Here is a 15,378-nt window from a genome sequence, read left to right as displayed (position 1 = left end):
CCAGTCTTTTAAACAGCTGAAAAACTGGGTAAACCTAGTTTATTTTTAAAATCTAGTCTACTATATTCAAACCCAAGGTCCCTACCCAAAAGCACTGTTAAAATCAGTGACTCTATCTCTGTGCAGTAGTTCCTGCCGCTGGGTAGGAAGCTGTGTGGAGACACACGCAGGGCCTAGCTATTGCCGCAGAGGGTATATTCCCTTTAGGAAATTTTTTAAACCTTTTTTTTTTTTGTTTTTTTTTTTTTTTTTTTTAAATTTTTTTTTTTTTTTTTTTTTTTTGAGACGGAGTCTCGCTTTGTCGCCCAGACTGGAGAGCAGTGGCCGGATCTAAGCTCACTGCAAGCTCCGCCTCCCGGGTGAAAGCCATTCTCCTGCCTCAGCCTCCCGAGTAGCTGAGACTACAGGCGCCCGCCACCTCACCCGGCTAGTTTTTTTTTTTTGTATTTTAGTAGAGACGGAGTTTCACCATGTTAGCCAGGATGGTCTCGATCTCCTGACCTCGTGATCCGCCCGTCTCGGCCTCCCAAAGTGCTGGGATTACAGGCTTGAGCCACCGCGCCCGGCCTGTATGAATCTTATATAAAAATTTTTTTTAAAAATTGACTCAACCTATGCTGATGGGATCATCACTAATTCCAGATTACTTTAAACATGGTCCTCGGTCTTTCCCACTAGAATTGAGGCAGCAGTTTTATAGTTGTTGTACAATTTCAAGCCTTTTTTGTTTTGTTTTGTTTTTCTTTTTACCTTTACATCCATCGTGAACATTTCCTTCCTCACTTTTCCATTTAATGGCTCGAACATTTCCTTCCCAGCCAGCGTCTGGTGTAGCACCTGGAGCATCTAAGAGGAAAACAAAACCAGCATACAGTGTGGAATCTGCTTCCTAGTTCCTTTAGTACAAGTTCTTCTGTGCTTTCATTTCCATTTCCTCTAGATGAGGTAGTCAATGAGAAAAGTAGAGGGGAAAGTCCAACCTTCCTTGAAATGTTTCACTTGTGACATTTAATCAAAGGCTAGTGCTTTTGGGGGTGGGAGCGTGTATTACACTGGCGGTAGCATCCGGGTGGACCGAGGTTGGGGATCGCCATCTTTGTACTTGGATTTCATTTTTCAGCCCTTTCTCCATCCCTTGTTACTACTCCCTTGTATGCAGAGTGCTCTTTGTGATTCTCTTGGGGTTCTTTGGATTGTGTTTTCTCTGTAACAGCCTTTGGAGATTATTTGGAAATAGAACTTGCAATGGATATGAGATTATATTAAAAAATCCTAACCAATGTCTACTGGATTCATCGTGCACCACTATCTAGGCTGATTAGCTTAGTTGTTCAGGCTTGAAGCCACACTCCCTATAGGAGCCAGTCCACCTTTTACAAAGAAAATACTGAAGTCCACTTAACGGATGGTATCTGATTTCCCTCTACCTCTCAGAGAACCCATCTGAAGTATCAAATTTGCCACAAAATCATTACTAGCTTTAATATTTTCCGTCTTACAGAGCCCTTAGCACAATGCCTGGCACCAGTAGTTATCCAGTAGTATTTGTCAAATAAATGAAGAACTTTCTAAAGATTTATGCTCAGAATTTTCCAAAGTCTCAGGAAATGCAAAATGCCAGTACTTCTTTCTAGAGAGGGAACAAAAGATAAGAAGTTATCTTTCAGCTCACTTCAGACCCCTAAAATCAGAGAACTTCCTGTCTCACTAAGTGGAAGGTCTGGCAGAATGTGGAACATTTACAAAGCCAAAAAAAAACATAGCTGAATTGAAAAAATCTTCAGTTAAGAATAAATCTTATGGCCAGGTGAGGTCGCTCACACCTGTAATCCCAGCATTTTGGGAGGCTGAGGCAGGCGGATCACCTGAGATCGGGAGTTCGAGACCAGCCTGACCAACATAGAGAAACACCGTCTCTACCAAAAATACAAGAATTAGCTAGGCGTGGTGGCGGGCGCCTGTAATCGCAGCTACTTGGGAGGCTGAGGCAGGAGAATGGCGTGAACCCGGGAGGCGGAGCTTGCAGTGAGCCAAGGTTGTGCCACTGTACTCCAGCCTGGGTGACAGTGTGAGACTCCATCTCAAAATAAATAAGTAAATCTTCTGCTGTTGCTGCTGACTGCACAGACATCCATATCGGTGGGTCTTTCTTACCTTTTAGTTGGTTCAGGGTCACCCAGTAGTGTTGCTCTGGGCTGTGGATATCTTTGAACCACTGAAGCAGGTCTTTTGCACGGATGTCAGTCAGTATGAACTCTACGAACTTCCTTGTAAGTACATAGTAAGCACTTCCAAAATAAATGGTGAAGTTATGGGGTGGTTTGTCTTTGAATCTGTTATTTGGAGGTGCATAGACGTTTTCTTCAGGAACGAATTCGAGATGACTTTGACTTGTCTTGGATTTAATGTGTGGTGGTTGGATTACTCCAGGAGTGATATTTTTATCATTCCATTTACTTCTGATGTAGTGTATGATTTCTCTGTTGGTTTTGATGGGAAAATCCTGTCCACAAAGATTGATGACATAGTTCCATTGAAATTTAGAATGCACTAGATCTTTCATACAATTAATATCTGCCTGTAGTCTTGTAAAGCCAGCATAAGCCATCTTCTCTTGGAGGAAATAAAAACGTTTTCAAAACAGTTAACCAAGGTTTGCACAGCAGTCTTATACTTCTTTGGGGCCTTTTCATCAACATGAATACAATAAACATTTTGAGGTACATAAATAGCTCTGAGAAGCTGCACAAACATGGCCAGCTCCTTATGAATAGTTATAATATATGCCAAAGAGAAATCACCCTCTTCTGTAGACAGGGATCTGGTTATGAAATGCAGCCCCCGAGAAATCCTGGAGCAGTTTCCTGGTGTGTGTAAATGAGCATGTATTTCAGATTTATGAGGGGTTTTGCAAAATTTTGCAATTTGGGGGGCCGCCCCTTTCCCTTCAGATAAAGCGGAGCACAGTTCATCTGGGTAAAAGCCACATTCTACTACTTCTGAATGGACAGGTTCTTTCTCTAGTTCCACAGGAGTTGGATTCCTTAAGTAAAGAAAAATGAAGATGCAAATGACTGCGTTTACCACAAGTCCAGACTTTGTGACTCGAAGCTGGCTCATATCTTGAGCTCCAAGTGCATTCTTATTACCATAATTTGAGTATTTTTCCTTTAAGCTTCCTAAAAGAACAACAGAGACAATTCAGGGTGTTGTAACTCTCCCTCCCCAACTTTATTGAAGTCCACTAAGCTACAGATACACACCCGTGAAACCGTCACAGCAATGAAGATAAGCATTTCCCTCACCCTCAGAGTGTTCTTACGCTCCTTTTCATCCTTCCTTTCCATCCACATCTCTGGCAATTGCCAGTATGCCTTCTGTCACTATAGTTTGTCAGGGTGTGTTTAACTCTTTAAGAAACTGCCAAACTGTTTTTCCAAAGTGGTTGTACCAGCAATGTATGATAGTTCCATTTATTATATAGCCTCATGCATACTTGCTGTGGTCAAATGTTTTAATTTTTAGCTTTTAATGAGTGTGTAATGTTAGTTTCCTGTAGTTTTACTTTGCATTTCCCTAATGACTAATGATGTTGAGCATATTTTCATGTTATTGCCCTTATTTAGGGAGATGAAAAATCTCAAGTACTTATTGTAGACATAGACATTGTCCTGTTCTGCATTATTCAAAGTTCATTTTATGCCATTATTCTGCATATAAGACTAAATATTTCCAACAAAAGAAGTGACAAATTAAGAGGAATTTTATGATTATACACTTAAACCTGTCGAAGTGAGTTTCTGGGCCAGGCACAGGCTTGTGCCTGTGATCTCAGCACTTTGCGAGGCCAAGGCAGAGGATCACTTGAGCCCAGGAGTTCAAGACTAGCCTGGGTAACATAGTGAGACCCCATCTCTATAAAAAATTTGAAAATTAGCCAGATGTGGTGGTGCCCTGATTATCCCATTACACTCCAGCCTGGGTGACAGAGTGAGACCCTATCTCCCAAAAGAAAGAAAAGAGCTTCTGAATTATTTTTAGGAAAGATGTCATAGATTTAAAAAAGATATCTTTAATAACATTATTTGATAATCATGTAGTTGTCTGTCTTGAGTCTACAGAGGTACATGAATAGGTGTAGCAGTAGCAAAAAGTGACCAAAAGGTTTCAGTTAAGTAATTATTACATGCAGGGATCATTCTTTGGAATTTAGGGAAGAAGATTGATGAGGTAACATGTCAAGCTTTATATTGTTAGAAAGTATTTGTTTTTCTTGTTTATGAATCTTGACTTGGTTTCCATTAAAAGTTGCATGTTGACCAGCGTGGTGGCTCACGCCTGTAATCCCAGCACTTTGGGAGGTCGAGGCGGGCGGATCATAAAGTCAGGAGATGGAGACCATCCTGGCTAACACGGTGAAACCCCATCTCCGCTAAAAACACCAAAAGTTAGCCGGGCATGGTGGCGGGTGCCTGTAGTCCCAGCTCCTCGGAGGCTGAGGCAGGAGAATGGCGTGAACCCGGGAGGCGGAGCTTGCAGTGAGCCGAGATTGCGCCTCTGCACTCCAGCCTGAGCGACACAGCGCAAAACAACAACAACAAAAAAAAGTTGCATGTTATTCCTATTTCCTATTTTTCAAAAGCCCATATACATGTGACTGATGTTTGAGCTCAGGTTGGACATTGGTTCCTTGCCTTTCCACGTCATTTTTACAAATGCTGTTTGGATAACGCCTCAACCAGGCAGCATTTTTAGTTATCCTTGTGTTCTCAAACTCTGAGCCAACAAAACTATTAACATTGACCGTGGGTTTTTAAAGCTGTTGTATTTATTTTCATTGTACAGTTTATTTCTACCCATCAAGCTTCCAAAATAAAAAGCACCACTGCCGAGGTATGTCAGGCTGTGTGTGCTCCACTGGTTCAGTAAATGGTTTCTGCCCCAAACGTGAAACCTTATAGCATAATTTAATATATACATAATTTAAAGACATTCTTATAAATTATGTAATACTTATCTTTATAAACATGAAACCATCATAATTTATACATTTTATATGAGATTTCTAAAATAAATTAAACCTGATTATAGAAATTGAATAGGAAAGAAAAATGTTCTTGAAAGTAAAGCTTTTTACTACTTCTCCTGTAAGAATTTTGATTAAAGATAAACCGTGTGCCATAGTTTGTCGTATCTTCCTCTGTATTATGACTTTAGTATAGGAAGACGGGTTTGGTTTTGTTTTTGTTTTTTGTCTGTTGTTCTTTTATTTTGTTTTTTGTTTGTTTGTTTTTTGAGACAGTCTGTGTTGCCCAGGCTGGAGTGCAGTGGTGTGGTCTCGGCTCACTGCAACCTCTGCCTCCCCAGTTCAAGTGATTCTCCTGCCTCAACCTGCTGAGTAGCTGGGATTATAGGCATGTGCCACCATGCTAGCTAATTTCTGTATTTTTAGTAGAGGTGGGGTTTCACCATGTTGGCCAGGCTCGTCTCGAACTCCTGACCTCAAGTGATCCACCCTCGGCCTCCCAAAGTGCTGGGATTATAGGCGTGAACCACTGCACCCGGCCTATTTTGGGTTTTTTGTTGTCGTTGTTGTTTTGTTGTTTTGTTTTGTTTTGTTTAGAGGAGTTTCGCTCTTGAGACGGAGGTTTGGCCTCAAGACAAAACCTTGGCCTTTGAGACAAAAACATAACAATGGTACCAAAAACAATAATGCATGCCTTATATGTATATAGTGTACAGTGGAACAAAACAGCTTCCAACCTTAAAGGCCAAGGTTTTGTCTTGAGGCCAAGGTTAAAGTACTTCCAGGGAGTTGTTTCAAAACACGTTGCTCTTCTAATTAGAGCCAGTGCCTGTGTTCTTTTTTTCTTGTAATTCTTCCACAGTCTTCCTCTCCCAACTCCCAACAAGCCTTCACAGCCAATAGCAAAAGTCAGCAATATGGGTTTGATATCACATTACCTCCAGAACAGTTCGTTGAAGAATATAGTCTCTGAGAATTTGTTAGGATGGGATTTCATTTGTGGTAGAGACTTTTTAGGGTGAGTTGGCAGCATCCCATATATACTCTTTTGCTGAATTTTTTATATGTATATATTTTAAAGGAAATTCCTATGAGTAAATAGACAATGGATGGGAACCTTTAAGGGTGAACTCAAAATATTTTGCCATATATTCTAGAATATTACCGTTTTAAAGCATTAACATTAACCAGCATAAGCAGTTGATTTAGCACCCAAAGAAAGTTTCTGAGAGTTTACTTTTAAAAAAGGGTGGGGGTTGAGGGAAGCTCAATATTGCATTTACCTTATTAGGAACCTCACATTTAGCTTCAGGAAATGGGTTTTGAATCAGGGCCCCGGTGTTAGGCTCACAGCCCTAGCGCTTAAGAATCTGTCAGGCAAGTAACGGAAGCTCCCTGAGTGTCCATTTTCTTGACTGCGGACATGGTGTATGGTAGTGTCTGCCTCACAGGGACACTGGGAGGAGGTGCAGGAGTGAAGGATGTGAGTTTCACACTGAGCCTGGCCCTAGGAGCTCCTCCGTGCTCACTGGCGCTCACCCTTGGAGTAATGCGGCCCCGAAACTGTAACTGCAGGTGCTCTCTTCCCTTGTCCTAAAGTCCCTGTAGCCGCACAACAAAAATGTGGTGTCTCTTTCTCTCGGAGCTTAGAATGCTGTCCAAAGCAGCCTCAGTGTTAGCACAGTGTTTTCCTGAGTTATTTGAGATGATAATATGAGTTGGACGAATTTTGAATTCAAAAGCTAGCTATCTGGTAAAATGGATGCCTTTCACAAAATACTTATTCCTAAAACATGTATAAATTATTTTAGCCATTTTGATGGAAAGAAAAAAACTTTATTTTAGGATATCCACTCAAAACAACCACAAGAAATAAAACATTTTATTTTACAAAATGAGAGCTGAGGATTTGAACATGGTCTTGAATCTGCCTCTCATGTGAGGAGTTAACAAATGGTAGCATTTTATATTTAAAAATCTAGTTGATGCCATACTGGGAAAATATTCTACTTTTCTTTGGCTTAAACAAAAGTGGGGCTATTTTGAGAGAAAAGACACCTGCAACACCTACATTTCAAATATTACTCATATTCTAATGTTTCAAAACCATACAGCAATGAAAAACATTATTTACTTCAAAAAGTGTACCTGTGGCCAGGTGTGGTGGCTCACGCCTATAATCCTAGCACTTTGGGAGGCTGAGGTGGGCAGATCACTTGAGGTCAGGAGTTTGAGACCAGCCTGGCCCAACATGGTGAAACCCCACCTCTACCAAAAATACAAAAATCAGCTGGGCATGGTGACGTGTGCCTGTAATCCCAGCTACTCTGGAGCCTGAGGCAGGAGAATCACTGGAAACCAGGAGGCAGAGGTTGCAGTGAGCTGAGATTGCACTACTGCACTCCAGCCTGGGTGACAAAGAAGTGAGACCCTGCCCCACACACGCGCGCACACACACACACACGTGCGTACACGCGCGCGCACACACACACGTATCTGCTTAACCTTTGCCATTGGTGGGTCTTGCATAGCTACTGAGACGCTTACCGGGAGAAGCCCCTGGTTCCTGGAGTGGGAGCCCTGGCGGCGTCAGGGCCCAGCCTGGCCTTTCTCTCCCATCGGTTCCTCCCCAGCAGCAGCGCCTGCTTCAGTCACTTGAGTAGAGTTACCTGGCAGGTTTTGTTGCCATCTGTCCCTAGAGAGTTTAATTCCTGTTAGTTCTGACCTGCAGATTGAAAAGTCGTTGCTGCTTTTGCTTCTCTGAGTATTTCCTTGGGACCGGATCCCTCCTGAAAAACAAAATGAGACAACAGAAGACGCCTGACCCAGATGAAGGGCGCACAGCCACTCACATTCAGAAAACTGCAGGATGAAATCGTGGTATTCATGAGTCAGAGTCTTGAAATGATTTTAAATACAGGAGGCATGATTTAGTTATCAGACCCTCTCTCATGAAGGGGATAAATAAAAGTCACTTAAAAACCCCATTTCTCCATAAATAGCATTCAGAAAGATCCAGACATTTCACAAGGCAGGGACCGAGCCTTCTCTGTGCTCTGTAGCGTCCCCCAGGGTGAGTCTGCGCCATGGCACGTGGTGAAGGTGGGGTCGGGCGCGCCTTCACTAGGCTTTCCTCTTCCCTTCCTTCTCCACCTCTGGGGACTTTTCTTCCTAACATCCTTTCCTTTTCTGGTTTTAAAGGCCCTCTGCTTGCCGGTACTCTCTGCAGGCTCGCCACAGACAGCTCTGTTGAGAGCATCGGCACCAAGAGACATAGATCACACACCATAGAAATTTCTTATCTTCTGTGTGCCTTGACGCCTAAGCGGGATGTGTGGTCGGATGAATACAGATTCTCCTCGCCTGCTCATGGGCTGCCTCTGAGATACATGCTGCTGTTTTGCAGAACAGATGTTGCTGTTGCCATAGCACAGACTATTAGAAACATTGAGCAGACAGAATGTAGTCCCCATAATCTTCAGGGGTTGCGGCACTCATGTAGCCTTCCAGTGGGGAGACCCCATACATTTTGTTTGTGTGATGTTCAGAGTCTGTGAGTTAAGGTTCTGATTTTATCTAGCAAGAATCAGAAAAGGTCAGGTCCTTTTATGTGTGGAAAAGTCACATTGCCAGCTTGTGAGGTCTTGCTGTGCCATCTCTTCCTGCATCTTGTGCATGCTTGTTTTGAAACATGTCCTTGCTGGGTGCAATGGCTCATGTCTGTAATTCCAGCACTTTGAGAGGCTGAGGTGGAAAGATTGCTTGAGGTCAGAAGTTTGAGACCAGCCTGGAAACATAGCAAGACCCTGTCTCTACAAAAAATTCTTTAAAATTAGCCAGATAAGGTGGTGCGCACCTGTAGTCCTAGCTACTTAGGAGGCTAAGGTGGGAGGATTGCTTGAGCCCAGGAATTTAAGGTTACAGTGAGCTAGGATCATGCTGCTGCACTGCAGTCTGGGCAACAGAGTGAGGTGCCATCTCATAATAATAATAATAACAGTAATATTTGTCCTGTGGACGCACCTGGACTAGACAGCAGATCTGTTCATACTGGCCCATTCCTGAGGGTCGAGGGTTGGTGCTGGGTTTCACCTCGTCTCACATTCTGTATCTGGAAGGAGGAAGCCGTTCTAAGCCAAACAGCAGTGGAAGAAGCAACTGAGGAAGTGCTGGGGAGTGTTGCCCACATTAAACGTTACACTTCCACATCGCTGTGGGAAATGGCAACACAAGAAGCAAATGTGCTAGAGGAGCTGTGCCACCCATTTCTGTAATAACTGGACAAAGGGTAAATCGACTTGATGTATAAACCTCTTATACAGATTGACTAAAGTAAAACATTTAAAAAATGAAATCCCTAATAAACGAAAGGACATAGGGATAATTTACGAAACAGGTATTGTGAATGCAGTGGGGTTTTTTTATGTTTCTTAATCCGAGCCAAAAAGGAGCTGTTTCCCTTGCCATTCAGATTAGCATAAGTTTTTTTCAAAACATATGGTGTGATGGGGACGCTCATGTATGGGGATGTATATTTTCATGCAAGGTTTTGGGAGAACTGCTTGGCTTTAAAATCTCATCTCCTTTTGTCCTACTTTGAAATATTTCCTTAGGCTCTGTTCTTATTCATTCATTCAGCAGTTATTCACTGTATCCACTGTGGGCAGAACCTTAGGCTCCCACCATGGAGCATGAAGACAAAATGCCTCCTGCTTGGGGCTAACAGTGTAGTGGAGGAAACACACTGTTTTAAAAGTCAGTACAAACATGCAGACATACAGTCATTTACTCTAAGCCATAGGGTACTGCATAGGAAACAAAAACAGGATTCCGTGATAGAGAATGACCACGTCTCGGAAGTGGAATTCCTAGGTCAGAGATGCATGCAGTCAGCTGTTCATTGCTAATATTATTGGTAAGGACAAAGATTGGGAAGCCACTATTCCATTTGTTAAAGTGATACAAATATCTAGATGCATTAGCATATTGCTCCTAATTTGACCACTGTTCCCCTCTTGGCATTTTCCCTACTGGCCTTTTAAAACTACTTTCAAAAGCATCCAGAGAGGGCATATGAATATAAACATACAATTACTAGTTTGCTTTTTCCTTTAACTTATGATAAGCATTTTCTACGTTGCCCCAAACTCTAACCATATAATCTTCCTTTTGGGAATGTATTTCATGATTTTTTTAACATTTCCCCATTCTTTGGACATCTGAGTTACAAGCGATAAAAAGAATGAAGATAAAATTTTAAATGGATATATAATTTCTACTGTACAATAACAATACTCAAGAAAAATGCATTAGCAGGAAGATATAGGTGTTTTTTCTGTTGGTATAATACATGTTATCTACCAAAGAGGTGGGGAGCAGGTCCCTGTGGACCAGCTGTGATTTCGCGGCAGCCCCCTGCCCTTGTTTTCCCTCATCCTTCAGGGATGAACCATTGCACTCAGGTTTCTCGGGTCAAGCACCTACCCAGAACAAGTGATGGGGCCCCTAGCGGTTGGGAGGACTCTGCCCAGTCTCCAGGGGCAGTTCCTACCAAGGTCCAAGCCACTGAGGCCCTTGAGGGTGTGGGTTTGGGATTAATGGATCTTTTGAATTTTTGAGAGAAAGAGCAAGATTGCTCAATTTCTAATGTGAGGGGTTCCTGACTTATTGTCAGTGGCCGATTCAACTTTAAAAGTACAATAAGTCTGGGCACAACATAGCACACCTGTATGCAGAATAAGGTCCATGGCCTCTGAACAGCCTGGTCTAGAGGAAGGAGACCGCTCACCCCGACACTGTCAGAAGGAGGGGCAGCAAGGAGTGATAGAAAGAAGCAGCAGCAGAAACCCGGGAGGAGAGAAAAAGAAAGGTGGGGGCAGCACCCACAGGCAGCAGATGCTGGGCTTCTCACCCCTTGGCCCTTTATGCCATAGCTGTGGCTCCAGGCCCCACTGGGCCTTAACTACCACCTGGTTCTGTTCCTGCAGATTCTTTTTCATTGCAAGGAAGAGACCATCTTCCAGAGCCATGGGAAAGCTCTACTCAGACCTCCCATAGCGTGAGACTGCCCAGGGGACCTCCTCTAGCAGAGCAGGCTGTTCCTCCTGTAGGCCCAGCTCTCTACAATGATGGCTAAAAAGAAGCTCCTTTTCTTCAAGGGCTATACCAGTTAAATGCTAGATTGGGCACCTGCTTCAGTCATTCGTGTAACTTCTCTGTGGCACCACCCTCAGGGATTTGTGGGTCAAAAAGGTGTCTTCAGTCATGAAAATTTACCAGACCCACCCTAGAAAAAAAGCTGATCTTAACCTGAAAATCACTTTTGGAGACAAGAACTGCATTAAATAACCCAGCTAAGGCACGGGCTGAGGAGGGTTAGCAAATGGTTGTTGGTATCTTCTGTGCATTTGGAAGATGCTGGAAAATCCTTGGCAACTTCAGGAAAAAAAGTACTTTTATGGCTTTTCTTGTGCTGATAATGTTTTCTACAAAAGAGATTCCAGGCATAATATGTCTGTTATTACTCTGGGCACAGTAGGTCTGTTAAAATTACTGTTCCAGTTATTTAAAGAATTTTGTTGATTATTTGGTTGCCTACCTTGATGTTTTTCAAAGGCAGTGTCTTATCGAGTAACTAAATATTTTAGTTAATAACAGACCTTATCTGGCAGGGATTGTGACATTGTCATGTAAAAGTTTGTAATTTTTTTACATAGTAAAACTTATTAACTGTACTAGCTTTAGATCAGAGTTCCCCAGCCCCCATACCGGCGACGGTCCGTGGCCTCTTAGGAGCCGGGCCGCGCAGCAGGAGGTGAGCTGCGGGCAAGGGAACATTAGTGCCAGGGCTCCATCAGCAGCATTAGATTCTCACAGGAGCACAAACCCTGTTGTGAACTGCGCACTTGAGGGATCTAGGTTGCGTGCTGCTTATGGGAATCTAATGCCTGATGATCTGAGGTGGAACAGTTTCATCCCAAAACCTTCCCTGCCACTACCCACCATCTGTGGAAAGATTGTCTTCCATGAGATTGGCCCCTGGTGCAAAAAAGGTTGGGGACTGCTGTTTTAGATGACATTTCCTACCCTAGTTATAAAACACATGTTCCTATAAATTCTTCTTCTTTCCTCTTTTACATTTAGGTGTTTATAACCCTAGTCCAGGGCTTCTCAGCCTCAGCACAGAGGCATCTTGGCTGGGTAACTCTCTGTTGGGGGCCATCCTGTGCACTGTATGATGCTTACTGCATCCCTGGCCTCTACCCACAAGATGCCAGTAGTACCTGCACCCCAGATGTGACAGCTAAAAATGTCTCCAGACATTGCCAAATGTCCACTAGGGAGTGGGATCACCACTGCACTTGGGTTAGACCCCCCTTTTTTTTTTTTTTTTTTGAGACAGAGTCTCGCTCTGTCACCGAGGCTGGAGTGCAGTGGCACAATCTCTGCTCACCACAACCCCTGCCTCCCAGGTTCAAGCAGTTCTCTCACTTCAGCCTCCCAAGTAGCTGGCACTACAGGCATACACACCACAACCAGCACCACCACACACAGCTTTTGTATTTTTAGTAGAGACAGGGTTTCACCCTATTGATCAGGCTGGTCTCAAACTCCTGAGCTCAAATGATGATCCACCCACCTCGGCCTCCCTGAGTGCTGGGATTACAGGCATAAGCCACCACGCCCAGTCTTAGACCCCCTCATTTTTGCAGCTGAGGAAACTGAGGCCCAGAGAGGTGGTGTGGCCTGAGCAAGTTGGCCTAGACAGATGGTGGCAGAAATCTCAATTCAAAATGCATAACTGGGAACCTCCACTCCTGGTTCTCGTTTTTTCCCCTGTTTTTCCTGTCCCCAGCCCTGGGTACCTCTGCTGTGCCAGGCACTGGGTAGCTGCTGGGGCCACAGCAGGGAAGAAGACCACATAGACAAAGTGATGAAGACAAGACTCCAGGTCATGATTAGTGCCATGGAGCAAACACAAAGAGTGCTGGGATCCCACCAGTGACGGCATGGTCACAGGGAGCCTCTGCCGAGGTGGCTCGCTCACTGACAGTTCTGTGAGTGTGGGCATGCCTTTGAGTGTGTGCAGTGTGCGTTTCTACCACCACGATACTGTCAGGGTGGCCTAGACCCTGCTCGCAGTCTTGCTCTGCTGGAGTGTGTTGAGGACCCCCAAGGCTGCCGTCATGCTTGGGGGTTTTCTAGAAAGACTCGAGACTTAGCATATGGTTGTACTCACCTAAGATTCACTGCAGCAGTGTGGTGTGGATACGGAGCTGGGTGTTAAGGGAAAAGGTGCAGGTAGCAGAGTCTTCCTTACGCACACTCCCTCCCTCAAGGGGTTGCACGAAGTGAATACTTTCCACCCGCAACGAAACTGCAACACGTGTGATGTTTTTGCCCAGGGAAGCAAATGAGAGACTCAGTACCCAGTGTTTTGGCTGAGAGCCGGCTTTATACCCTTGGCCTAGCATGTTCCAGAATTCCACACTCCCATAAGGAGGGTAGGTGTCAGCATAGACCACATTGTTCATAGAAATGGTCTGGGCACATGAGCCAAGCTACTCTTGTCAGTTAAAAAATGGCGGGAACCCTCCCCAAATCCAAGTTCCCAGACAGCAGCCAGGCACCAGCCTTGCAAGTGATAGCACTCTTAACCTGCTGCGCTGACCCTTTGCTGTGTGCAGGAACTTTCCAAACCAAGGCTTTGACCAGAAAGGCAGTAAATAGCCTGGGGGCCACTGCTTGGGGCTGAGAGTGGGGGACTGAAGCGTGACCTCCCCACTGAGTGGTGATGGAATCTGCCCCCTCTTGTTTGCACTCTCCAGTGTGGGGCTGCCTTCCAGGAGGATGATGTCATCGTGCTCAATGGCACCAAGGAGGATGTGGATGTGCTGAAGACCAGGATGGAGGAGAGGAGGCTGAGAGCGAAGCTGGAAAAGGTAATGGGAGTCTTCAGGTTCTGCCCAGCCCCCATCTGTACTCCAGAGCCGACTGCAAACCACTGAACTGAGCTGGCAGCTACTTAGGGGTTTGCATGATCAAGGCAATTTTTACAACCTAGAAGGGCCTGGACTGTAGAAGCAGATTCCAGCTGTGGCTCAGGCCCTGCCTGGCTGTGGTGGGCACAAGTGGTCATCAGTGAGGTGGGGTAGTGATAGCCTGTGAGGGCATGGAGCTGTCAGCAGGCTCCAGAGACCATGGCCGTAAAGCACTGACACTGACACGGCCCCAGCAAGCCCTTGGGGAAAGGCAGCTACCACCATTGCTGCTGCTGTCACCGTTGCTGTTGATTTATACTCGGGTCTCATAGCTTGTAAAACAAAGGAAAAATGAAAAGTCATTATCATTCCAGCAAATGTAAGGTTCCCCTGCTGCCCAGATTGGAATGTGCTTGGGAGTGCCCTGGCAGTCTGGGCTCCAGTAGGCCTGGGTGGGCCTGGGCGCCTGTGTGTCTCACCCACTCCCAGGGCATGTGGATGCAACTCCTCAGGGTCGCACTTTGAATAGCAAGGAGCCAATGAGTAGCCTTCCCAAAAATGGGGGCCAAATCCTTCACCTTCCTGAGCCCTCTCACGGGGAGAGGGAGGGTCTTTTATGGAGCGTGGTGCTTCAGTGTCCGGGAGGGAGCCTGGCACCCAGAAACAGGGAAACCATTGCTGAGTAACGTGGCAGAGCGAGCAGGCTCCAGACAGTGCATCCGCCAGGAGTTCTTCCGTGTGCTGGCGATTCCCCATCTAGCAGTACATGTTCATGTTGACAGATGATAGCTATGGAATACAGGCTTTTGGTGAGTGGCAAGTTTCTTATTCTTTAAAAAAAAAAAAAAAGGTTCAGGATAAGCTAGGGAGAAAACTTTATGTGATCAGAACTAAGGCAAAAGAATGCTTGAAGTACTAGAAAATGAGCTCCAGTAGGCTGAGGACATAAAATTATGAAACAAATCGCCTGCCCTCACGTGGGCGTGTGTTTTACCAGTGCCAGTCCGAGGCGAGAATGATGGAGTACCTGAAGATTTTTCAGAGGTTTGGGGTTTTTAAAAAATCATAACAGGCCAGGTGCGGTGGCTCCTGCCTATAATCCCAGCACTTTGGAAGGCTGAGGTGGGCGGATCACGAGGTCAGGAGATCTAGTCCATCTTGGCTAACATGGTGAAGCCCCATCTCTACTAAAAAATACAAAAAATTAGCCGGGCGTGGTGGCGTGCACATGTAGTCCCAGCTACTCGGGAGGCTGAGGCAGGAGAATGGCGTGAACCCGGGAGGCGGAGCTTACAGTGAGCTGAGATCACGCCAGTGAACTCCAGCCTGGGTGACAGAGCAAGACTCCATCTCAAAAAAAAAAAGGCCAGG

General features: G+C 44.9%; 2 protein-coding genes across 2 annotated transcripts in view; one reads left to right on the top strand and one right to left on the bottom strand.

Moving 5' to 3' along the window:
• Nucleotides 1-15,131, bottom strand: part of LOC108528509 (beta-1,3-galactosyl-O-glycosyl-glycoprotein beta-1,6-N-acetylglucosaminyltransferase 7) — a 19,202-nt gene extending 4,071 nt beyond the window's left edge. The window contains 5 exon segments of the mRNA XM_017870347.1: nucleotides 751-846; nucleotides 2,155-2,616; nucleotides 2,619-3,179; nucleotides 7,574-7,815; nucleotides 14,586-15,131. Coding sequence (XP_017725836.1) covers nucleotides 751-846; nucleotides 2,155-2,616; nucleotides 2,619-3,120 — 1,060 coding nt within the window. The 5' untranslated portion in view covers nucleotides 3,121-3,179; nucleotides 7,574-7,815; nucleotides 14,586-15,131.
• The window catches only part of RTF2 (replication termination factor 2), a 52,552-nt gene that overhangs the window by 32,531 nt on the left and 4,643 nt on the right, over nucleotides 1-15,378 (top strand). Inside the window, exon 6 of the mRNA XM_017870345.1 lies at nucleotides 13,855-13,968. Within this exon, the coding sequence (XP_017725834.1) occupies nucleotides 13,855-13,968 (114 nt within the window). The remainder of the gene's footprint in view (nucleotides 1-13,854; nucleotides 13,969-15,378) is intronic.

This window comes from Rhinopithecus bieti, unplaced genomic scaffold, assembly GCF_001698545.2.
Source record: "Rhinopithecus bieti isolate Rb0 unplaced genomic scaffold, ASM169854v2 scaffold_5179, whole genome shotgun sequence".
In the NCBI taxonomy this organism is placed as follows: Eukaryota; Metazoa; Chordata; class Mammalia; order Primates; family Cercopithecidae; genus Rhinopithecus; species Rhinopithecus bieti.
This window is presented reverse-complemented; position numbering and strand designations above follow the sequence as displayed.